This window comes from Callorhinus ursinus, unplaced genomic scaffold (genome assembly GCF_003265705.2).
Source record: "Callorhinus ursinus isolate GAN/ISIS: 27379988/994484 unplaced genomic scaffold, GSC_fseal_2.0 scaffold54, whole genome shotgun sequence".
NCBI lineage: Eukaryota > Metazoa > Chordata > Mammalia > Carnivora > Otariidae > Callorhinus > Callorhinus ursinus.
The window spans coordinates 18,181,480-18,207,678 of record NW_027397116.1 but is presented as its reverse complement, the minus strand read 5'-3'; the positions used below and the strand labels follow the sequence as shown (position 1 = coordinate 18,207,678).

At 33.2% G+C, this 26,199-nt stretch overlaps 1 protein-coding gene across 4 annotated transcripts in view; it reads left to right on the top strand.

Moving 5' to 3' along the window:
- Nucleotides 1–26,199, top strand: part of KCNT2 (potassium sodium-activated channel subfamily T member 2) — a 371,985-nt gene that overhangs the window by 209,805 nt on the left and 135,981 nt on the right. For all 4 annotated transcript variants that reach the window (XM_025892310.2, XM_025892309.2, XM_025892308.2 and 1 more), the window contains exon 13: nucleotides 4,748–4,856. In XM_025892310.2, coding sequence (XP_025748095.1) covers nucleotides 4,748–4,856 — 109 coding nt within the window. The remainder of the gene's footprint in view (nucleotides 1–4,747; nucleotides 4,857–26,199) is intronic.

The window sequence follows — 26,199 nt, the reverse complement described above, 5'->3', positions numbered from 1 at the left end:
GGAGGCTGTTGCCTTCTCTCCAAGCCTGAAGTGACAACTGTTTAGACTCAGGCTGTGGCGGGGAGGTTGGAAAGAAGTGGACAGATTAGAGCAATATTTAGAAGGTGTCATCAACAAGACTTGAGGACTGATTGAATGCAGGGGTATGAGGGATGGAGGAGTTCCGGATTTGGTGCTGGTAAAAATCCACCTCCAGGAAAAGGAAGAATTATCAGCAGGAAGATGAGTTCAATTTGGGGTAAGAGAGCCAAAGGACTGTAAGGGGAATTGGTGTCACAGAAGCCTTGGGAGAAAATTTTAGGGAGCCAGTGGTCTACATGTCACATGTTGCCAGAGGTCAAGTGAAATGAGAAGAGCAAGCTGTCTACATCCACTTTACAAACGTAATCAAACCTTTTGTCCTGAGAATCAGATTTGTTTAGTAACTTAAACTCATGCAGTTTGTAAATTTTAGAGTGAAATTAGAGCCCAGAATTTGTGACTCTAAAGTTCACACTTTGTGCACTTATTTTTTTAATACACCATTTTTCTGAGTAGTTTTGGGTTTACAGAAAAATTGGGCAAAATATATAGAGAATTTCCAGCATTCTTTCGCCCCAGTTCCCACTGTTATTAGCGTCTGGCATTAGTGTAGTACATTTGTGACAATTGATTAGTAAATATTGATACATTATTATTAATTAAAGTCCATAGTTTACATTAGGGTTCACTCTTTGCTTTATACATTCTATGGGTTTTGACCAATGTATAATGATATCTATCTATCATTACAATATCCTACAGAATACTTTCACTGTTCTAAAAATCCCCTATATTCCACTTTTCCATCACTTCTACACCCTCCCCCACTGACAAGCCCCTTAGCAACCACTGATGTTTTTACACTTTCTATAGTATTCAGCTTTTTTTAAAAGAAGATTTTATTTATTTGAAAGAGAGAGAGAGAAAGAGAGAGAGAGTGAGTCTGTGCTGGAGGAGGGGCAGAGGGAAAGGGAAAGAGAGTCTTAAGCAGGACTCCGTGCTCACACAGGACTCCATCTAATGACCCTGAGATCACGACCTGAGTTGAAACTGAGTCAGACGCTTAACAGACTGCACCCCCCAGGCACCCGGTATGCAGCCTTTTAAGTCAGGCCTCTTTCATTTAGCAGTATGCATCTGAGTTTCCTTCATGTCTTTTCATGGCTGGACACCTCATTTCTCTTTATTGCTGAATAATATTCTATTGTCTGGATATACCTCTTTGTTTTATCCATTGCTGTAAACCTTCAAGTGCAGGTTTTGGGTGGATAAGTCATTTGGGTAAATACCAAGGAGCACGACTGCTGGATTATATGGTATGGTTATGTTTAGTTTTATAAGAAACTGGAGACTCTTCCAAAGTTGCTGAATGATTTTGCATTCCTACCAGCAATGAATGAGACTTTTTACTGTTCCACATCCTCACTAGTATTTGGTGTTGTCAGTGTTTGGGATTTTAGTCATTCCAATAGTTGTGTGGTGGTATTTCATTGTTGTTTTAGGTTATAATTCTCTAATGATACATGATGTTAAGCATATTTTCATGTACTTATCTGTCACCTGTGTATTTTCTTTGGTGCGGTCTGTTCAGATCTTTTGCTCATTTTCAAATTGAGGTTTTTTTTTCTTATTATCACTTCTTTTATCAGTAACTTTTATCAGTAACTAGATTTTATTTATATATTTATTTGAGAGAGATCAGGGAAGGGGCAGAGGGAGAGGGAGAGAGAGAATCTCAAGCAGACACTGAGCTGAGTGTGGAGCCCGATCCCGGCCTTGATCCCACAACACCTGAGCTGAAATCAGGAGTCAGATGCTTAACTGACTGAGCCATCCAGGTGCCCTCTCTCCTAAATTGCTTATAGCTGAGTTTTAGTTTTGTTTTTCAAATATGCTTTACGTTTTAATATGTTCAGTTAATTAACATTTAGTGCCATCATTTATATGGTTGGATGTAGGTCTAACTAAATTGTTTTCTGTTTCTCCCTACCAATTCATGTTCCTCTGTTTTCTCTTTTCTACTTTTTTTTTATTATTATGCCTATTGGCTTTTTAGAAATTATCTTTTGAAATTTTTTTAGTGACTACTGTAGGGACTACACTACACAGGTTTAAGTCTTAATAGTCTGCTTCATGTTAATATTCACAATTTACTTATTTTTTAATATTGAACAATTTATTAAAGTTATAAACTTTGCACTTATTCTTGTTATTTTTATAAACTTCAAATTCCACAAGACAATACTATAAATTTTTCTTTGTAAAGATATACATGTTTTAAAGAAAAAAATTGTCTTTGTTCACTCAGATATTACCCATTTTTGATACTCTTCTTTGATAACCGAAGTTCTGACTTTCCCTCTGGTATCATTTCCTTTCAGCATAAAGAAGTTTCTTATAATTTTCTTGTAGTATAATTCTGATGACAACACATTTTCTTAGATTTCATTAATTGAAAAAGTCCTTTATTTCATCTCTTTGAAGGATTTTTCTCTATAAAATTATGGCTTAAATTTTTTTCCCCTCTTCATTCTGGACTATAAGATATTGTTTCCCTGTCCCCTGGTTTCCATGGTTTCTGATGAGAGTCCTTGGTCATACAACTGTTTTTCTTTGGATGGTTTCAAAATATTATCTTTACCTTTGGTTTTCAATAATTAGACTACAGAGTGCTTAGGTGTGGTAGTTTTTTTGTTTATGTGGTTTGGGATTTTCTGAGCTCCTTGAACTTGAAAAATTATGCCTTTAACAAAATTGGGAAGTTTCCAGCCACTAGTTCTTCAAATCATTTTCTGTTCTATTTTCTCCTTTGTGTTCTTCCTGGAAATCCAATTATATTATATAAGACATTTTTACATTGTTGCACAAGTCCCTGAACTCTGTTCCTTTTCCATCCCTCTTCTCTGTTTTTTAAATTCGATAAATTCTGTTGAGCTATGATAAGTTCACTGACTCTCCTATGTCATCTCCATTAAACTTCACAGCCCATCTGGTGAATATGTTCAGATATTTGAGCTTTTTGTTTAATTTAAAAAATATTTTCCATTCCTTTACTGAATTTTTTTCCTATTTATTGTGGGCATATTTCCTTTACCTCAGTGATGATACTTTTATTACCTGCTTTAAGCCCTAGTCTGATTTCAGTCATCTAGATCATGTAAAGGCTAATGTTTATTGGACTTAGTTTTGTTTGTTGCCCATGAAATTAACAAATAGGTCACATTTTTCTGGCACTTCATATATTGAATAATTTTGCAATGTATTCTGGATATTATATTATGTTGTGGAGCCTTGGTGTCTGTCTCCAATATTCCTCTGAAGAGTGTTGATATTCTTGTTTCAGCAAGCAGTTAATTTGGTTCACTTGAATGCAAACTCTATCATCCTTCTAGTGGGCAGTGATTCAAATCTCAGTTGAGATTGCTCTTATTCTGTCCCATGCATGTGTGGTTTAGAGGTTAGCCGATGTTGTATAAATTTATACACAGAATTTGTGACTTCTCTTCTCTGCCTCTCCCTTTTCTGGGATTTCCCACATCCAGAATAATGTTTAACCAAATACCTGGGCACCTAATGGCCCAGCCAAATTGACACATAAAATTAACTGTCACTCTGTATCAGGTTCATCATCACGTTTTGAATGTTTGCCTGGAAGACACACATTGTCCGCTTATCTACTTAAGGAATTCTGAGTTACACTTCATCAACTTTCATGCAACTTAGAATTGCCAACCACTGACAACAGCTTCTTTCTGCACTTCCATAAACAATCCCTCATATCTACTTGTATTTTTAATTATTCTTTTCTTTCCTTAACAACATTGTCAAATAGAACTTTCTGTGATGATGCAGATGCTTATATCTGCACTGTTCCATACAGCTTTGAATTAGCCACAGTTGGCTTTGAACACTGGAAATGTGGCTAGTGTGATAGGGAAATGGAATTCTTAACTTTAGTTAATTTAAATTTAGACAGCCACGTGTGTCTAATGACTACTATATGGACAGTGTATCCTTGAACATGATTTTATTTCCTTTTTCAAAATGTATTGGCTAACTGACATATTTCTGATAATTTGCTTTGATCTACTTAATTAAATAATAATTTATGGGGTCATACGATGTGTAATATTAAGCATGCTTTTTATTCCTTTTCTCAGTCTCAGAAACTTTTTTTAAAACTGTTTTGATTTTTTTTTTAGTATCTGAAAGTTACTGATCTTTTCCAACACACATCCATAGAGTCAAAAATCCTTTTACTTTTACTATTATACAAAAAAAATTTTAAATGGTATATTCTCTACATGCATGGTCACTGTAGTCATTCCCCTTTGCCAATCTTCCTAAACATGTTAAAATTATTATGAATTCATATTTTTTCCATGGAAACTGTTATTACAAACTATTAGTTGTGCTGTATTTCTGAAGCCTCTGCCCCTCAATTGTTTTCTAAGAAAATTACTTTTAAGCTTGTCAAGAAACTTTCCTCCTAATCGCTGCTAATTTTCTAAGTGCTGGGAATTAGCATTGATTGAATTAGGTATTGTTACTCTCCTTTATAGAAATAATAAGAATCTTTAAAAATAAGTCCTTACAATTCATTATTTTTTATGTTGAATTTTAAACTGTGGGTGTGACCATTTTAACACACCAATTGAAGATTTTTACTTTATATGTTACAAATTTTTCAATTTATTTCATGATCTTTTGATATTTATCATTTCAGGACCACCAAACAATTTTGAGAGCATGGGCTGTAAAAGATTTTGCTCCAAATTGCCCTTTGTATGTCCAGATATTAAAGCCTGAAAATAAATTCCATATCAAATTTGCTGGTAAGTTCAGTCTCAAACTGAGATACTTTGAATTTCCTCAAACTGTGACACTAAGGGTTATGTCTCTGAAATTAGTGGCAACTTAATATATTCATGATTGCATAGAATAGAAGGATTTTTTTTTTTCATCTACTTGTTATGAGAGCATATTCACTTTAAAAGGTGGCAAAGTAATGTTTAAGGAGTGAATTTTTACTTTTTTATATAATTTGGTGATTTAAGCAACTGAATTTACTGGATACCTTGGTAAGACTATAAATAGATTAGCACTTACAGTTTTATGCATAATATAAATACAGGTTTTGAATGCTGCAGCTATTAATTTACACTTACATTTACACATAGTGCTTTGTTATAGATTACTTAATACATATGTAAGCTTACATATGCATTAGAGTAATATTAAAATAATTCAAATGTATTAAAATAGATTTATTTTGAAATAATATAGATTTTGAAAACATTTCAAGAAAAACATACAAGTGAGTTTTTCATAGAGACACCACTTTTAAAGTAATTTCATATGAGATTATACTTTAAACTGGAAAATGAACAGTAAGATGATACTTTATTTTTTTCTTAAATGTTTCTGTAGGAACTAATTTTGATCCAAGCAGTAATTTATGTACATTAAAAAAAAATAACATCCTTGTTTTTTTTAACATTTCACCTTAATAATTTAAACCTGCAAACATCATTAAAATGTAAATCATTTTAACTAAGTGGTAGCAAAATGTATTTTCTTCATCTGTGTTTAAATATCTTAAAATGGTTACCTATTTGTATATGATAATTAATTGAAAAATTATAAACACTAAGAAATTTCTAAATAATATTAAGAAAACCACGAAATTATTGCAATTCAGTTTGCTGTTTTTTTATCTTTTACTTTTGCTTCTAATGGCATCAGTTTTCTCTAAAAATGTATAGCAAACTAATCAATGGCTCTTAACTGTGGCTGCACTTTAGTATCTGTTTGGAAGTTTGTTTTAAGTACTACTACCGATTTAAATGGTTTGTGATGATGGTGCTATGTTTTTTTTTTTTAAACCTGTTCCTTAAACTGAAAATTTAAAATAAGAGCACCTCCTTTGTAAATGGCTTTGTGAAATTTAATGGAAAATACATGTAAATTCTCCGTCTGCTACCTGTTACATATGTAATTAGCATTCAAGAAATGCCGGTTGTTTATCTAAAAGACCTTTGCAACTAGCTGCCTTGTTTTTATTATTATTTAGTAAAAGGAATATTTTTGTAAAAATTTTTATCGTACCTGATAATGACTTATTATGATATAATTTTAAGGAAGGCAGTAATGACATAAGTCCTAAAGATGTGAATTTAAATTTGAGTACCACCACTTAAGATTTAGATAGCCAAATTAGTATTCTGAGCCCTATTTTTCTCTTCTGTTACTTTATATATCATATGTATAATGTCTCTATTTCATTGGTTAAGATTAGCAGTAAGGATTAAATAATATCTGAAACATATTAGGTGCTCAATAAATGGATATCATATGTGGATCCTAAAGCAATATGTAGTTTGGGAAAACAATTTATAATTTTGAATGTGTTATAACTAAAATTCAGAATAGGCTTTAGTTCTTTCCTCTTCTTAACAGGCCCTAGGTAGGTTTACAACAGATAGATCAAACTCACTGAAATAGTCCACCTTTACAAATAAAAAATTACATTTGCATTGATTCTCTTTCATAGTCTTATCTCACCATTATTTTGATAAGCCCATTGAAATGAATGGGATAGTTAAAAGTTCTATCCTGATAGTTTATCACAATATTTCTTATTTATGGCACCTGGTGAAAGTCCTTTTAATGCTATCTGTATTCTTTTAGGCTGAGATTACATCTCAGAGGAACTCTTCTTTTATATTATAAAAAGATAAAAGCATCCTAGTTTCATTAAAATGTCATAAAAGAGTTTGGGGTGATGTATGAGACTCTTAAACCCAGATAATAAATTTCACATCTCAGCATGAGGTTAAAAGATTACAGACTTTACCTTTCAAAAGACAGTGTACCAAGCTGACAGTTTGTATGGTAGACTGTTAAAATAATGGTCTTCAATGAACCATGTTCCCTGTGTCTGCCCAGTGTTGATGGGATCTTGCGGCTTATTCCATGAAGAGGTGAAATGTAGTTCTCTACCACTTGAATACAGGCTGGTCTTGTGACTGTGACCAGAATGTGACAAAAGCTACATTGTATGACTTCAGAGACTAAGTCTTAAAAGTTTGTGCTTCTGCTGTCCCTTCACCGGAAAACTACCCAGAGAGCTGCATGTAAAGCTTCCCAATTTAGCCTCCCTAAGGATTAAAAATCACATGGAAAGTGACGCTTATCCATCCCAGGCCCCCCACCTCTCTAGCTCTTGACTTAGCCACAGTCAACCCGAAGAGTCATGCTGACATACAGAATTTTGAGAAATTAAGTATTGGTTGCTTAAAGTTATTGAATTTTGTAGTTATTTGTTATTTGGCAAAGGATAACTAATATCATTTGTAATAAAATAATAATTGCTTTAATCTTAAACCAATATTCATTTGATAATATTCATTATATTTTTGTCTTCTCATTCTCATGAGTGTTAAATAGCACAATTCCAATTATACAGGATATAAAATGAGATAATTTTATTTTTGTTTATTTAAATAGCCTCTTCAATACACCCTAAATTGTGAAACTACCACCATGACTATAATTTATGTATTTTTTAAAAGTAAATCCATTTTTTTAAAAGATGAAAAGAAGAAACTTTCAAAATTTAAGTTATAAATACACAAAATATTAAAAAGTAAAAACAATATAGCGACCTAGCAACTATTACTTTAAGCACATCTACCAGTCATATCATATATGGATTCTTTCCTTCTGAACAAGTCACTATGTTCATTAAACTATTGAATTGTTACAATATCATTTGAATGAATTATTATATTATTAATTATATTTAAAATAATCTACACTTTGATGAGAGTTATAAGAGAAAAGACTATATGGGAATGATTTCAGCAACAGAAAAGATATGTTCTTACTCATTTCATCACGAGAGGAAAGTAAAAATAGTAAGTCTGCAGATAGAAGATATCTTTGGTAGAATAATAGCTATGATACAGAATTTCTGAATATAAACCACTACAAATTTTAATGTGATTCAATAACATAAAAATATACTTCATAGATAATTTGATTATTTTAATTACCACAAATTTCCTAAGAAGAAAATAAACTCAAATGGCTCATAGAAAAATTTGCTTTCAGCAATTTTCCTTTTTATGATAAATTAAAGTCGAAGTAAAGAGATCGATACTGCAAATCCTGGAATGAGACCATCCTCAGTCAAATTTCCATTCTACTATATAGTAACTACGTGACCTCAGGCTTCTTAATTTCTCTCAGCTTGAGTTCTTTGAAATATAAAGTGTGGATAATAAGAGAAACTATCTCATAGGTTTATTATAATTTAAAAAATACTCAAAAGAACATCAGTCACTAGTAATTGGTACCTATCAAATTGATGATTATCATGAATCTTGAATACCTATTTTTCATCCTCCTCACAATTCTATATTATCTTTATTCCCAGGAAAAGTGACTGGGGATTGCTCATGATGTTTTACGGCTTATTATAGACATTCAAAAAGCACATAGTTCTCAGCTGGCACATATTTTCCAAAGAGTAGAAAAAGATCTCTTCCCAACTCATTTTATGAGGCTGATCTAGCCATGATACAAAACTTATTGAGGATAACATGAGAAATGACTAGAGACCAATTTAATTGTTAACATAGTTGAAAAATTATATAAAATATATTAGCAAAACTATCAAAGTAATGTATTTAAAAAATAATATATCATCACCAAGTTGAAATTATTCCAGAAATAGATCATCATGTCAAAGGAGAAAATAGTATTTCAATGAATACAAAAGAAACTTTTGAGAGAGAATTCAGTATCCATTTACAATTTGAAAAAAAGAAAAAGAAAGAAAGAAAATGTGTTAGAAATCTACGAGGAAAACATTCCTTAGCCTAAGGAAAATTATCTACACAATAACCTAGAAGAAAAAATAATGACCACATATTGAAAGTCTGCCTTTAAGATTAGGTACAAACGGGGATGCTTACCAAACCACTTTTACTCAGCATTTTCCTGGAAATCCTAAGGAGTGCAGTAAGACTACAAAAATAAATAAAAGGAGTAAGCACTGGAAAGCGAGATATAAAATTGCCATATTATTTAAATACGATTTTCTACAGTATTCCTTACATACTTTTTCCTTAGGGGACCTCATTCATTTCTATGATTTCCAAAATTACATCTCTCCCTCAGTATTCACTATGAGCTTCAGTGTTGTATCTTTGTGTAGTCAATATCTCCTATTAGGTTTCTAACAGCTGTCTCAAAATTAAGATGTCTAGAAATATTTACTGATTTTCCCTGACTTAAAATCTGTTTCTGTCCCATTCTTCTCAGCACCATCTACTTAGAACTCAAGCCAAAATCCATGAATCATTCTTCAGTCATTTGCATTCAATCCATCAAGCCCTATAGGTTGGTTAGACTCCCTGAGAATCCCAGGCTTACCCACTGACAACCCTAGTTCATGCCATGATCATGGCTGTGTCAAAACACTCCCCTTTCCTGCTTTCCTGGGTATCCATGAGTTCTGCCTATAGTCTTACTTCTAGTCTTCATGTTCCCCAGCACATTTGCAGCAGTGATTACCATTTGTGTGGTATAATAGGTTGCTACATCTTCGTGCCTCCAGTGTCAGCCTGAACTCACTAGTTTCCTCTTTCCAGTATATCGATGCCAGCATTCTTTTACCACATCATTAATTTTAAAAGATTCTTTCTGGTGGGTTATTTTTTTGTCAACCTCTGTAGAACAAAAGTCAAATGGTACTATAGCTTTGGTTGTGTTAAATCTCTTTTCCAGTGAGAAATATTTTTTATCAATACATTTCTTTTTTAAGAAGTGGCAGTTGGTACTGAAACATAGGAAGAAGTAATGGCAGGGTTCCATAGCTATGACTAATATAAAAATGTGGTTTTGTAACATCTTATATTCTTTGGCAGCCGCTTGTGGGACTAGCAACTCTAGTCAAGTCTCTCCAAGGTCATATATCTGATCAGAAATCACCTAGGAAAAAGGTTTCTACATGTTGAGCCCTTCACAAATATTCTCCTCATAGTGGAAAAACCAGGATGAAAAAAGCAAAACATTATAATATTTCAGCTTTCAGACATGTTTCTATAGACCAAATTTTAATCAGAATAAAACCAAACCCTTATCTCTTTCTTCACTCTATATTCCAAAAATCATTAAAAAAGAAACAAACCCAAAATAAAAGAAACATAAGGAAAAAAATGTACTTTATTAGGAAAAGAACTCTTTTATTGAAAAGCCTTGAATAAACTTAAAGAATAAACTGAGCTCTCCAATTAGTTGAATCTAAGAGAAGTTTGCTATTTGTCTCCTCGTCAGATGAAAATACTCAGAAAATCAGTGGGAGATGAATCCCTGTTGTATGAATAAATCAATTGCTAAATTTAGGTTGCCACTCTATCTTTACCTCCCAGATAAAAGGTTATATCATGTACGAGTGAATATTCAGTTACCTTTCATTTGTCAACTGATTTTCTTTCAACATACTGGGTCCTTGAAAATTTTCTACCTCATTTTAACAGATTTAAGAAGACATAAAAATCATATTGGTAAATTTTCACCCACAGGTGGCAGAGAAGAATGTTAAAAATCATTTTATAAATAAATTTGTATGAGTAGAAAATGTAAAAGTCAGAATAAAGAATGTAAAAATCGATTTATAAATTGTGAATTTTCTATGAATTTTATTTTCCATGCTTTGGCTATGATATTTCATAAGTAACAGAATTTGAATTAAAGTTCATGAATGAAAGGAAGAATCATACCTCAATAGTAAAGTGTTGACTGAATGAAATTCTCTCTACTTCACAACTAAAACATGCCTAGAAGAATGATTCATTATACTAGAACAGTAGGAGTTCTGGGAATTTAAAAAAATTTTTTAAAGATTTCAATTGCAATACAAGTTGAAAGTATAGACGAAAGTATTTTTAACAATATCATTGACAATGTTATATAAACATATTTCTTATAGTAGGTAGTCGTGACTACCACTATAAAAACAATATTGTTTAAAATAAACACACGTGCATGTGTGCATATGCATGTACACACACAAATCTTGGAGAAATGATTTGACTAAGAAATGAAGGCCTTGTCTCAGTTTACTCACTATTAATTTTTTTGCTGAAACACAAGACATCCCAGTGCTTCACTTTTTTCTACCCAGAAAAGAGAGTGGAAAATATTTCCAAGTAATATAAATATTGGAAATTATGTTAGCTGTTTCTAAATAACATATGTATGTGCAATACTCAACTTTCACCAAATGGTAAGGTGTGAGTTTTTCATGCTGAATAATTTCTTCCTTTCCCATATAACACCCACATAGATATCAGTTTAAATTTCATTCTTACAACCTACTTAAGAACATAATGCTTTGAATTCCTACATTTTCAAAAGATGAAAACCCCAACTTTTAAAATTCTCTATTTTTAGATGAAAATATTCTCTTTGATGTTTGTGTTATTGCAGAGATCATCAGAAGCTACTTAACCTAAGGCCATGTTGAAGACCAGCACAATTTAGAGTCTTTAAATTTTTTCTTTCTTCACTATTTTTACTTTACAGAAAATCAAACACCCAGCTTAAAAATTATACAATGAAAACTTGTATTCCCTCCATTTACATTCAACAGTTAACAGTTTCCCACATTTTCACCCCTAAGAGGGTGAAATATTTTCATGGGTCTGGTTTGTATTTAAATGTTGGCAATTGTCCCCAAAATGTCTTTTATAATTGTATTTTTATAATTCAGTACTAAAATCAATATTTTGTGGGCACTTGGGTTGCTCAGTCCGTTAAGTGTCTGCCTTCTGCTCAGGTCCTGATCTCAGGGTCCTGGGATGGATCCCCCAGTGAGGCTCCCTGCTCAGTGGGGAGTCTGCTTTTCCCATTCCCTCTGCCCCTCCCCTTGCTCTGCTCTTTGACCTCACTCTCAGATAAATAAATAAGTCTTAAAAAATTAAAAATTAAAAAAATCAATATTTCATTTTTAATTGCATTTACTTTTTCATTTTTTTATCGAAATAATTTAGATGGAAGATTAGTATAGACAGGACTGAGCATTCCTGTATACCCTTCACATCACACAGCTTCCCAGGATGTTAATTTCTTATATAACTATATCAGTTTAATTAAAACTAAAAAATTAACATTGGTGTGAATTATTTTTAAGTGAAATATTTTCTTGTCTTTCATTCCTCCTAACAAAAAAAACAGTATCTTATTTGCTTTACTTTTTTTTTTGTAGCTTTTAAAATTTTAATATATGGGTCTATTAAATAGCCAAACCAACTTTCTTGTTTGTTTTCTTCGACACTTGATTAAATCACCATTGAACATTAGGTATTTAAAGCCATTTTCTTGTGGACCACTTAAAATTGAATTAACTCAAAGCATCTTTATGTTTTTCTCCATTAATTTTCTTATAGTCTTGTATTTCTCCAAGACTCAATTTCATGGTTCTGAAAGCCAGAGTAGCATATTTCTTCTTCTGTCTTTGGAAAGTGCCAGGCATATTCTATCATATCCTAGATCTATGGTTTTCAGTCTCTAAGGTAGTTTCTTGATAACAATGATTTATAAAGAACAGGTTTATCTTCTTTCACTCTCATTTACTTATTCAAAACATTTTTATTGAGTCCTACTGTGAACAATTTGTTAGTCGAGGTACTAGTGGTGTAATGATAAATCAGATGGACTAGCTGTTTGTTCCAATGGCAGATTTTCTCATTTTCTTTACATCACCCTTTTTTTAACCAGTGAGCCAGTGTACTTTTATGTTCTGCCCAAGAATACCACTCTAATAGAGCCTGTTCTTTCCAGGTGGAGCTTCAGCTGTGACTTTATGATCCTCCTCCCCTGCCCTTGCTACCCTCCATATATATCAAAACTCATGATTCCAGTTATGTGCTAGTTTCATCAGATTTTGATTGATGAATTTAGTCATTCTGATAGACCTATTTAGGTAAAGTTTTCATGATTTAATGTAATATATTTGTCCCTGGAGTAATTCTGTATTGAAAAGTCTCTTAAAATATGATTTTTAATCCTAGAAGAATGAGATCCTAATATGAGGATATTATAATATCCTAATTCTGTAATATTATCATGGGATGTTTGTCTAATGTTGCCTCAAAACAGACTGCATGAGAACATACTGTGCACACACAAATGTGTGAGAGAGACTGTGAACTAGGCTTTACTAATGAATTGGAATGTGGCTGGAGAAGTAGTGAGTGACAGATGACAGTTCTAGGTAAAGGGATAACATTTTAACTAGATAATAAAGTAACTCCAGGGGATTCGTGGAGTACAGTGGAGGGGACACCAAGAGCTTCACAGGAGTAATTATTTAGCAAGCTATTAGGATGTTCAGGTGAGAGAGACTCAGGGATTGAACCAGAGTGGTGATGATGGATGTGGAGAGTGAGAACAGACTCATGAATCATTTCAGATATATTCTGTGGACCTGGTAATCAGTTGACTGTGGAAACCAAAGAAAGTGAGAAATCATTTTATTTTATTTTTGCCACCTTAATCTCTTTTTTGTATATCCTCCCATTTAACATAATTTGTATTATAGCAGTTTACTAATTGATTTGTAGTTGCTTAGATGTTCATTTAATTCTAGAATAGAAAGTTCTTTTTTTTTTTCCCCAAAGGTTTTGTTTTTGAGTAATCTCTACACCCAACATGGGGCTTGAACTTATAGCCTCAAGATCAAGAGTCACATGCTCCACTGACTGAGCCAGCCAGATGCCCCTAGGATATGAGTTTCTTAAATGCTTTATATCTTCGGTGACAAGCACAGTGCTCGACTCATAGTATTTTATTACTACAAGTATGCAGGCTATAGTATAAAATTTAAAAACTTAAAAGATCCAGTAACAATGTTCAAAAGTAATACTATAACTCAGTAAAATAAAAATATACAATATGTGAAATAGTGAAAAGGGAAAAAAAATCTAGTTTTTCCACCTGTGTAGGGAAAACCCAGTTCTATCCTACTGTGTTTCTCCCTTGTCTGTCTCCTTCACTAGTCACATAGTCACTAATATCTGTTTACACAGTTACATGAAGGTTTCATGAGGAAATAATATGAGCTACACACATTTAAGTAAAAGGGCATTTATTGCAGTTTTCTTTATTATAAGAATAAATGTAGAAAGAAGGAAAATGTCTAGCCGTATGAGAATAGATATATGAGATACATAGATGTGGTGTGTGTATGTATTATCCAACCAAAGTCCTTATTAGAAATTATATTAAAATGAAGGTCAATACAAATGAAATAAGTAAGATATGGAATTCCTTAAAGTAGGGTACCAATTTTATTAATGTAATACATGTATAATGAATTATATTTCATTTTTATATAGAAGCATAATACTAGCTAGAAGGTGATTTTGCTGATAATGGTTGTTTTTACATGTATTTATAGATTTTACATTTTTACATTTTTTTCCCCTCAAGGTCCAGATTATCAAGTGTAATTAATGCCATGAAAACATTTGGGAATGGTGATATCTAAGCAGGGAACGTGTTATTCACTTAATTATGACTAGGGGTTATGTTTATATAGACTATAATAATTTGCTTATGTGAATTGAAATATCATTAGATTGGTAAAAGATAACTTATATGAGTTATGAAATTGTACAGTTAACATATTGTTATATTTTATAACCCATGACAAATGCCATTTAATATCTTAATATAACAATAACTTTCATTGGTGCCAAGTTCTCATTTAAGCTATTGGCTATTCTGTATTCCTATATTCATAGACTAAAACTAATGATCAGTCAGTAGCTACTTGAATGTTAACTTCCTTCTTGAATGTTAACTCAGCTTCCAATGAAGAATGAAAAATAAGGCAAATTTAAAAAGTGATAGCTATTTTTAAAAATCACCAAGGTGAATGCAATGAGCTGAGCTAAGTTATTTCCAACAAATTTTGGAAGAGTATGTGTTTGAAAATAAGGAAAAGAAATCTGTAATATGTTGAAATTGTAAATGAGTAATTTTGATGCATTCAGTTCCTCCTTGGATTGTGTGTATTCAACATTCCTTGTTTTTCAGCTTAGTATGACTCAGTTTTGTCCAGGACTAAAATAAATAAATAAATACCCAATATCATTGAAGAGGTTTTCTTGAACTTGTGTGATAAGCTTTATATGATTACCTAGTGTAATTTCTAGGTTAAATAGTATGTGTACTTTTCTGATTTTAATACACAAAGCCAATTTGCTCTTCAGAAATGTATAATTTACTTTTGCAAAAGTGGGCACTATTCCTTTAACTCTTGCCCTTGGGCAAATGAAAAATAATATTAGGAACTTATTATTATTATTATAGTCATACTAATAGTGGCAGTCAACATTTACATAGTCCTTATTTTGTGCAAGGACTACTTTTTTTTTTTTTTTTTTTAGAGAGGGAGAGAAAGAATCTTAAGCAGGCTCCAGGCCCAGTATCACGACCCTGAGATCATGACCTGAGCCAAAATCAAGAGTTGGAGGTTTAACTGACTGAGCCACTCAGGTGCCTTGGACTACTATTCTAAAGCACTTTTTGTAGATTAACTCAATTTTTTTGTTACAACCTTATAAAGTAATCTATTAGCTATCTATTGCTGTGTAACAACTCTAAAGCTTTGTGGTATAAACAACAAACATTTATTATCTCACAGTTTCTGTGGGTCAGGAATTTGAGAGGGTAATAATCAGGATATTTATGATGTTGCGGTGAAGACGTCAGTTGGGACTACAGTTACCTGAGGGCTTGACGTGGGTTGGAAGATCTGCTTCTGTTGTGGTTCACTCTTTACTCACGTGGTTGGCAAGGTAATGCTGACTGTTCCAGAGGCCTCAGTTCTTTACCTCTTGGACTTTTCCTTAGGGCTACTTGAGTGTCCTTATGATGTGTCAGCTGGCTTCCCCCAGAAAACATTGACCTAAAAGAGAGCAAGGCAGAAACCACAATGTCTTTTGTGACATAGCCCTGGCTGTCCTCTGTAATTTCCACAATATCCTACTGGTTACACAGATCAGCCCTATTCTGTGAATACCAGGATATGAGAACCATTAGTTCTTCAGGAGGCTTGCTACCATAGAGAGATTTTATTAGTACGGTTGACTCTTGACCATGCATTTGAACTGCAGGAGTCCACTTATATGTGCATTTTTCCCCAATAAATATAGTACAGTACTGTAATTGTATTTTCCTTATCATTTTCTTATAACATTTTCTTTTCTCTAGCTTACTTTGTTGTAAGAACACAGTATATAATACAGATAATATACAATATATGTGTTAATCCACTGTTTATGCTATTGGCAAGGCTTCCAGTTATTGGTAGTTAAGTTTTAGGGCAGTCTAATGTTCTTTGTGGATTCGCCATCTGTGCATACGGTTGGCTCCCCTAACCCCTGTGTTGTTCAAGGGTCAACAATATTCTCATTTTGCAGATGAGGAAATGGAGACACAAAGATACTAAGTGAAATGTTGATGATGCCATACTAAGTGGTGGAACCAGGCCTTTAATCCATGTTCTCTGTCTCTAAAATGTGTGCTGTTAAAAGATACGTGCTATTGTCGCTAATAGGTCATTTTAATTTTCAGTTTTTGATTACTAACAGAGTTGCACATTTTCATGTATCTATTGCCCATTTAACTTGTGGGTTAATTCATATATAAAATACATCCCTGTACTCTTATTTTCTACAGAGATGACTATTTTTCTTTTAGTGAATTAGAGGTTTTTCATATTCTAAAATTATGAACATTTTGACATTTTAAAAATTGCATTTTTTCTTCAGTTTGCAAGTTGTCTTTGGATTGCATTTATGGTGCTTTTAACTAACAAAAGTTTTATCTCTTTTTCTTGTACTTTTATGCTTTTTGCCTCTAGATTGTCCATGGATTCATCTTTTAATGCTTCAGATGAGTTTACTTTTCCGAAAGTTACTTTCTTTAAGACAGAATTTGTAAGGGAATTATCCCTTAAGGTCAAAAAGCGTGTGTGAGTAGCGAATGACTGAAATGCCCAACTTACTTTATTTCTTGGAATCTGTTGATATGAATATTATGTTGAAGAATTGTGGGGGCTGTTTGGTGGAAAGTTGGTGATATTAAGGAAGAACATCCAAGTAGGCAAGGACTTAGTTAGACATAACATTCGGCTCAATTACCCATTAAATCAAACTCCCTTTGCATTGAGGGATTCCTTTTCAGTTACATATGTCTCCTGGTAAAACTGAAATTTCAGTCTTCTTTTGTACTTCACTTTTACTTCGTTAAGATTGTTAGACGAGCATCTAGTTGACAATAGCATCTATCTATCATCTATTGTCTATCTGTCATCTATTATCTGTCTATCATCTATTATCTATCATCTGTCTATCATCTGTATCTATCTATCATCTATCATCTATCTATCTATCTATCTATCATCTATCATCATCTATCATCATCATCATCATCTATCATCATCTATCTATCATCTATCATGTGTCATTGGTAAGAACATTTTGGTAAAAGGCGAAAGATTTATGCGATCTGAAGAGAAACCAGAGCATTGGTAAGAACATTTTGGAAGGAAAGGGAAAGATTTGGTTATTATGGGAGACTGTCAACAGGCAAGCAGTTGCTAATAAGTTTATACTAAATGTGTAATGTAAGTGATGAGGTGAGAGTTTCCTTTGCAATTTTGTCCAGAATAATGACACTACCAAAAAACAGCTGTCACAGATTACACATGACAACTATAAATATGGCTATGGGCTATCATTCGTCTGGGAGGATCAGGTAAATTGTAGCATCTCCCCTGGTTGGTAAGGGAAATGTGTGCACTCATATAAGCTCATATTTCCACTTATTCTTTATTTTTATGAAACAAAAATATTTACTTGGTATGAGACTCTATAGTTTACTGTATGCTGCCCTGTGTTATTTCAATCTGAAGTTTATATTTCTATAAGACAGATGTAAATAATTATATGTATTTGTCTAATATAATACTAAGTACAGTTGCCTAAAGACCACATGCTTAAAGACATGGGATTCAGACTCATATCTTGTGACTCCAAATCTAATGATCATTTAAATCAAGCACAGGAAAACATTTGCAACATTTTCCTATTTATCAGGCATTTTTATAAGTGCTAAGATATTGTATTTTAAACTTCATAGAATGCTTGGTTCAGAAGATCCATTTTCCAGTTTAATTGACAAGAATTCCCTGAGATTTAGAGTGAAAGAAATATGTAATGGAGTATATACCTGGACCTTGACATCATCCTAAATACTTCCAGTCTTATTTATACTCTTCAAACCTCACGATATCCAAACTCAATCTTCCTTGTTTCTATTTTTCTTGTTCAACCCTCCATTATCACCTAAACATGCTCCTTCTGCCTCATGAAGACTTTTAATGCAGTACTATTCAAAGTGTTGTTCAAAGACCAGTTTCAGTCTACAGACTTTTGCTAGGCCACAAGATAAGTATAGCAATTGAGAGTAAGCATTTAGCAACTTTGATAGCAATTTAACATCACCGTGACATCCAAGTGCATAATCAGTGTGTTGTCTCTTTAGAAAGTGAGTAGACTCATATCAGAATCATAGGTGAGTCATGCATGGTGTAAATTCTATACCAGTCATGTGCAATAGAACAACGTATGTGTCTGCAGTGGGTTGGAAATTAAGAAAAAGGAAAAAAAATATTGATTCTTCATCACAAATAGCTGACGAGCATTGCTCTAAAGCATCATCAGTGTGGCTTCTCCCTGAGCCTTACCTTCCTTTCTTCTCCTGCCCTCTTTAAACAACCTGAATTCTATAGGCTGTAATTTCAACCAAATTCATATTACTATACTAATTTCCTTTGTTTTTAATTTTTTACGGCTCCAGATTGGAAAGAAACATACACACAAACAAAATCCTACATAGATGGATCCTCTTTTCCTGCTCCTTGGCTGAGCACTGCTGGAAAAAAAAAATCACTTAGTGGGTCAGATTCATATCACCACAAACTCACTTGGGCAACTTAGAGGCCCTTAACAGTGTGGAATATTTTCTTATCAAAATACTCTCCACTCTTGCAGTTACAATTTCAAACTTTATGTCATTTTTCCTAATTCTCTGAAGCCAATAAATGAAAATTTCCTCAAATTTTTGACTACCATATTTTCCAAATGTTGCTTCGTTTTCACTTACCACTTCCTGCTTTCCTTCTATTATAATATAATTTCCTTCTCATCTCTATGCTGGATCCCAATGCCTCATGCTGTGTCAGCAACTTTGTAATATTTTCTCTCCTTAATCTTTAGACCTTTTTTTTGTTGTTAATTTCCAGAAAAATTTAAATATCCTTCTACCTCTCTGATTTTATTTTTAAGAAAATTACTTCTGTCCACTTTCTTCACCATTCAAATAATTTATTCTTAATTATCCTTAAAATCTTAGTTTAAACATCACCTCCTTGGAGATTTTTTTTTGATTTGCTCCAGGGCAGGAAAGATATCCTTTTGTATTTGCTTATAGCACCTGCATTTAATTTTTTTTCTAACATTTATCACAGTATAACAGTATATTTGCTACTAATGAATCTAGGGATCTTTCCAAATACCTTTGAATCAGTGACTCAAGTCATTTTAGTCTAGCTGCAATTTTTGTGTGTGTGATTGCAAAGTAACGAAATTGATTTCAAGGTCAAGTTTGACTTCATGCCTTCCAAACTACCTTATTAAATGATGGGTGTTTGGGGAACATAGTGGTTGTATTTTTTCAGTCAGCAGTTTAATTTAGTGGCTGTTTGAGTCATTTGTCCATCTGGTAGCAAGCAGTAATCCTTAAAGCGTGTTCAGGAGAGGGAAAACCACTAGAATATATCATTTATTTTAATGCGTTTGTTTAATCAATTTTAAGGTTGTATAATTTTTGTAGAGTTCTCTGTTGGTAGTTTGAATTTAAATTAATAATGGATTTAGGCAAGTTATTTTACCTCTGAACATCTGATTTGTTATCTGAAAATGGTTTAACACAATATACATCATAGAGCTTCTGTGAGGCTTAATAATATGTGTATATACACACATACATATGAATAATTTAGCTTAAAAGCTAAAACATTGTTTGGTATTATTATTACTATTAAGATGATTCAATAGTTGTATTCTTAGCTCTCATGATATCAATAACTATCATGAGCTAGTGAGGAAAGAATACTTTTGGTTAGAACCTAAAGAAATCAGAGTCCTGGGACAATAATTTTTCAAAAAATATTAAGTCTGCTGTTTTTCTGACATGTTTCAAAGAAAGAGAGGTTAATACAATTAAACTGTTTTGCTCTGGAATACAGGAAACTTGATTCTCCTTCTGAGCATTTAATTAATGTGATACATTAAAAAATTACAGCATTAAAATAATGCAAGGATTCAAGCAATTAGAAAATCAAGCAAGCTTTTTATACCTTGAATTATTGAGGTGCAATAAATCTGTTTTATAGGATATTGCCAATCTCAAATGGAGCTGAATTCTATATATTTAATAAGCATTCTTATATTTAGATCCTGTGAAACTAAATGACTTTTAAAGGTTTACATAAACCTATTCTTAGACATTTCATGGTTGAATGGCTCACTATCCTAGAATTGGCAAAAGTCTCTGTTGTGTGATCATGCATGTGTGGTGCATACACATACACATGCAACACAGATACACATTCACCAGTTGATTATTTTATTGATTAAAGTGATAGGGTCAAAATAAAGCTGAATTGTTAGAGATTATCCATTCTCCTATTAAGAAAAAAAAAACAATATTCATAGCAATCGACCCACTCATGCTTATAAACAGTCTAATAAGCAAAGAATGTGTGAGAGATTTTATAACAGTTTGTTCAGTCTATGTAATAAACTTATCCCCATAAAATAAAAACAAATAACATTCAATTTTTAAAATTTATCCTGTTTTGTGTTTCTGTTTAAAAGCTCTTTTCCAAAGGATAATTTGATTTCTGTAAATCACAACCCTGCATTGGTTTAGTGCACTTTCCACTGTTGTTACTGCTTTCCAAAGACCTGTTACCTAGCAACTGCACGGAAGAAGTTTCTAGTATTTGAAATCATATAAGAGCTCAGAAAATACTGAGGCAGACTTTAAAAAAAGATTCTGACTTGTTAAAATGTAATTAACAATTTTATTTTCCATAAAGTAAAAGGGACTTGAAAACAGATTTGATTCATACGTATCTATAAACTTGTATCTTTAATTATAATCGCTCATCTTAATAGCCTTTACATTAAAAATAATAAATGTAACAATAAAAAAGAAACCAAGAATTCACATAATCCTACTATTTTAAAAGTCATAGTTTTTGAAAATTTGCCCACTCCTTGAGGTAGTTACTGTTAATAGTTTGATTCCTGCTCTTACATTTTTTTGTGCTTATTCAGACATACATGTGAGCATATGAGCATACATGCAGAGGTCAGCATTTCTATAAAACTAGGATTATGTTTTAATTCCAGAACAATAAATTTATGTTATATTGTTTTGCTACTTATATTTTTTAAATGTATTATTGGCATATCTCAAGATATGAGATGCATTATTTCAAGATAGTTTATTGAAGTCTTTGTTTTTAATAAGCATGATGTGAAGATATATACTTGTTTAGAATTCTGATCAGCATTTCATACTCATTGTCTACTTTTCTTCTCACAAAATCCTATGAGGGACATACTATTATTCACATTTAAAAAATAAGGCAAATTAGGCTCAGAGGGATCAATATTTGCCCATGGCACCACTCAGTGGTGACAACACTTGATCTCCAGTGCTCATGCTTTAACAGCAAGCCACAAACAAGAAGAATCTAAATCAAAACAAATACACGGAAACTTTAAAATGATAAGAAGAAGTTATGAGATGCACATAATTTTGAAAGACGAAATGCTTTCTTCAACAAGGGAGGGAAATTAGAAACCATAAAGAAAAAAATGGACCGATTTTATCATTGCTAAGGAGTTATCTCTGTCTGCATAATCAAAACTGAGCTTTTCCCATTATTTAGTCTCACCAACAAGAGGGGAAGAGTTTAGGGAAAATGTTTTTGTCCACCAAAAAATAATACAGAAGCTGGACAGACCTAGTCAGGAGAACATTTCTAACTGAAGGGATGCTGGAAAATATAATTTCTACCTGGGAAGCCATGCACCCAGTTAAAATTTGTGGATGGGTGAGAGGAAATAAGAGCTTCTATTACTGAAAGGAAGAAGGAGAAAATGAAAAAGAGTGATAATAGTTTCAGCCATAGTTCAAATCCTTATCCACCTAAGTATTCATGTACAATATTTTCCATATATATTGAGAAACTCATCCATTATTATGAAAAATATTCCACAGAGCTGTATCAATTATTGCATCCAACTTAAAGTCCAGGATATCTGGGTATTGCAAAGTCAGTTCTAGGTGTGGCTTCTCATGGTCTGGCCACACACACACTAATAAATCAGTTAGCTACCTCTACCCCCATCGCATATGAATATAAAATAGTGAAACAAGATAATTGTGATAAAATATTGATGTTTGGAAAAAGGAAGAAATGGAAACACACAGCAGTCATTGGTCCATAGCAATGATGAAATGCTGTCAGACATGAATGGCAGAGACCTCATAAATCCCTTATTAGGCACTCATTCTGCTCTTAGAGAATAACTCCTTCGTGTTTTCATGTCTATTCAGAGATATTCTTTGTTCACTATTCTCTGTGGCCACAGAGAAAGTTCAAATTGGAGCAGATTTCTTTCATGCCTTTCCATGTGTCAGTAATTGTGCTCAAAGTTCTTCTCCAAGAACTTTCTTAAACCTGCCATATTTACTGGTTTTTGTTGCCCTGCTCATGTCTCCCTCTCGATTTTAATGGCAGCTACCTTGCCATCATCTAAAACAACTTTGAGTGGGAATGCAGCACTTTAATCTGATTCTTGCTACAGGCCTGGCTTTATTGGTTTGTGAGAAGTCTTAATGGAAAGCCTCTGATAAAGACTCTGAAAGAGTATCATCTCCTGCTATTTAGGGTACAGTTCACTTTTTCCAGATTCTTTCGTGGAAAGTAGATTTAGCTTTCTAAATAATTATGCCCTGTAAATAATGCCCTGTTTAGGAGAGCTTTATTCCTTTCTCTCTCTGCTTGCGAAGTGATCAATTCTTACCTCAGGTCATCTCTCTTTATATACCGACTAATATCAGTAAGGTGCTGCCCACACACATTTGTATTCTTGTCCCTTCCAAACATTTTCCAGACATGTTTCCATAGATATGTTGTTTCTGCATACAGGGGAAAGGGGATAATAAGGAAAAATAGCAATTTCTGTTACAGATATAATTTTCCATTATGCATTTCAATATACTTAAATTTTCTATAACTTTGTCTTACATTTTTAATTAGAAAATTATCTGATAAAAATTGGCAGTTTGTGACTCAGAAATGTCCCAAAAAAGAAGGACAAGTAGTTGAAAAAAAAAATTGAGCCGAGAAGCACTTGGTCTCCTTGTCTACTCACTCTTTCCAACACTGTATAATAGTTAGTGATATTGATATCCATGAAATGATTCTCTCAATGCCCTAGACTTGTGTACCTGTAATTTCCCTATTTTGAATGTTCTTGTTCACCATCCTATCTCAGCACTCACTTCCAGAGTGGTCATGTCATTACTTGTTAATGTGACCCCTCCATAATCTCTGTTCCTGGTGACCCTGTTTCTGACCATTGTTTCTTATCGTTCCAGTTCACATCTCTAGGACAGAACTCCAACTATCATTTGACTACATTGGGACTTACAATTCATTGATTCTACCAAACGTTTACCACTATTGACAACTGCAGATACTGTTTTCTCTTAACCTGTTTGAATTCCATAGCACACCATTATAATCCACTATTTTAATTCAACCTCTGTTCATTGACCTTCTGTTCATTAGTGAGACTTGTTTGTCAGAAGTCATTGGTGGTGAATTCTCTCTCTTCTTGACAGAAGATGGTGTTTACTTCCATGCATTTAAATGTGGTCTGAAGAAACAAAATAAACAAAATAAACAAACCTGCAGACTATTCCTACTGTAAATTCATGATCCTTGATTTCTTGGGGTCCAGGAGCTGCCAAACATCTTTCTGTGTTTCACTATTCTGTTTCCTCTTCCACTCTCTTAAACAGCTATGCTGTATTTTCTCCTCTTATTTCCAACCTCTTCTTTAATCATTTCCACCAATTTCACAAAGAAAATAGAACCATAGGAAGAAAAACAAAATGTTCATGAACTTCCACCAACACTTCTACCTACCAACCTGCATGTACAACCACATGTTTTACCTCCTCTTCTGTTATTATAAATGAGCAATTTTAGCAGCAGTGTGGCTAAGAAAAATCATGAAAAGGTGGTATGGCATGTTAGTAAGGTTACCCAAATTCTGCCAGTGTATGAATGACATTTTAATTTGAAATATATGGATTAATGGAAGGTCATTAATCTATTTGGCTAATCAAATAGCACTGTCCAGTTATTGGTGATAACGGAAATGTTCCATATTTACATTGTCTGATACTGTAGGCAGTTACCACAAATGTTATTGGGCACTTTATTGTTGTTAAAAGATAGCTAGTAAGATGGAGGAACTGAACTTTTATTTGTATTTTAATTTATTTAAATTTAAATGGCTATATGTGCAATGGCAACTCTAATTGGACAGCACAGTTTTGGAAGGGTAATAGACTGCTGAGGAGTTGGAAGACATGAAAAGCAATTAAGAAGCTCTTGCATTTGTCTAGGTAAGAGATAATCATAGTTTGAATAAAGATTCACAATACCTTAGCTATAATTCTAAAATCCAGAATATTCTGGAAAAAAAAAGGAAAGGAAAGAAAGGAAAGGAGGAAGGAAGGGAGGGAGGGAGGAAGGAAGGAAGGAAGGAAGAAAAAAAGAAAAAAGAAGAAAGAAAGAAAGAAGAAAGGAAAGAAAGAAAGAAAGAAAGAAAGAAAGAAAGAAAGAAAGAAAGAAAAAAGAAAGGAAGAAAGAAAGAAAAGAAAGAAGGAAGGAAGGAAGGAAGGAAGAAAGGAAGGAAAGAAAGAAAAAGTATTTCTGCTGGTGGTGAAATCTGATCTGACCTGAAATTAATTTGGTAGCAATCCCCATACTGAATTTTACTTTTTGCCTTAGTATTCACATATTTAGCTGCAGAAATAATAGTATGTTAAAGCATAGGCTGCTCCCTAGATGTGTTACATAGGGTCTGGTAGATGAAGCACATTACCTTTCTTAAATCTAAAAAAAAATAGTAATAATTCTAAAAGCTGATATCCGGCCCTTAAGAATTATGGATAAGGATTGAAAGCTTGTAGCAAGTAGGGACAGTAGAATGGAGGTGGGAAAGGTGGGAAAGACAGAGAAGATTTTAGTGGCATGATCAATAAACCTTGGCTGTCATATGACATTGAGAAATGAGGGGCAAAGTAGCAGTACTTAACTGACTCTACCACCCAGGTGCCCCTATGGGTTCACTCTGTAGATATCCAACTCACCTACAAATTCAAACTTCTATTTATTAATGTAGCTAAAACTATTTTCTTTTTCTTATTATGTTGTGTTAGTCACCATACAGTACATCATTAGTTTTTTATGTAGTATTTATGATTCATTGTTTGCATATAACACCCACTTCCCCATGCAATATGTGCCCTCCTTAATACCCATCACTAGGCTAACCCATTCCCCCACTCCCCTCCCCTCTAAAGCCCTCATTTGTTTCTCGGAGTCCATAGTCTCTCATGGTTCACTTCCCCCTCCAATTTCCCCCCTTCATTTTTCCCTTCCTTCTCCTAATGTCCTCCATGCTATTCCTTGGGTTCCACAAATAAGTGAATCCATATGATAATTAACTTTCTGTGCTTGACTTATTTCACTTAGCATAATCTCCTCCAGTTCCATCCATGTTGTTGCAAAAGTTGGGTATTCATCCTTTCCGATGGCTGAGTAACATTCCATTTTATATATGGACCACATCTTCTTTATCCATTCATCTATTGAAGGGTATCTTGGCTCTTTCCACAGTTTGGCTATTGTGGAAAATGCTGCTATGAACATTG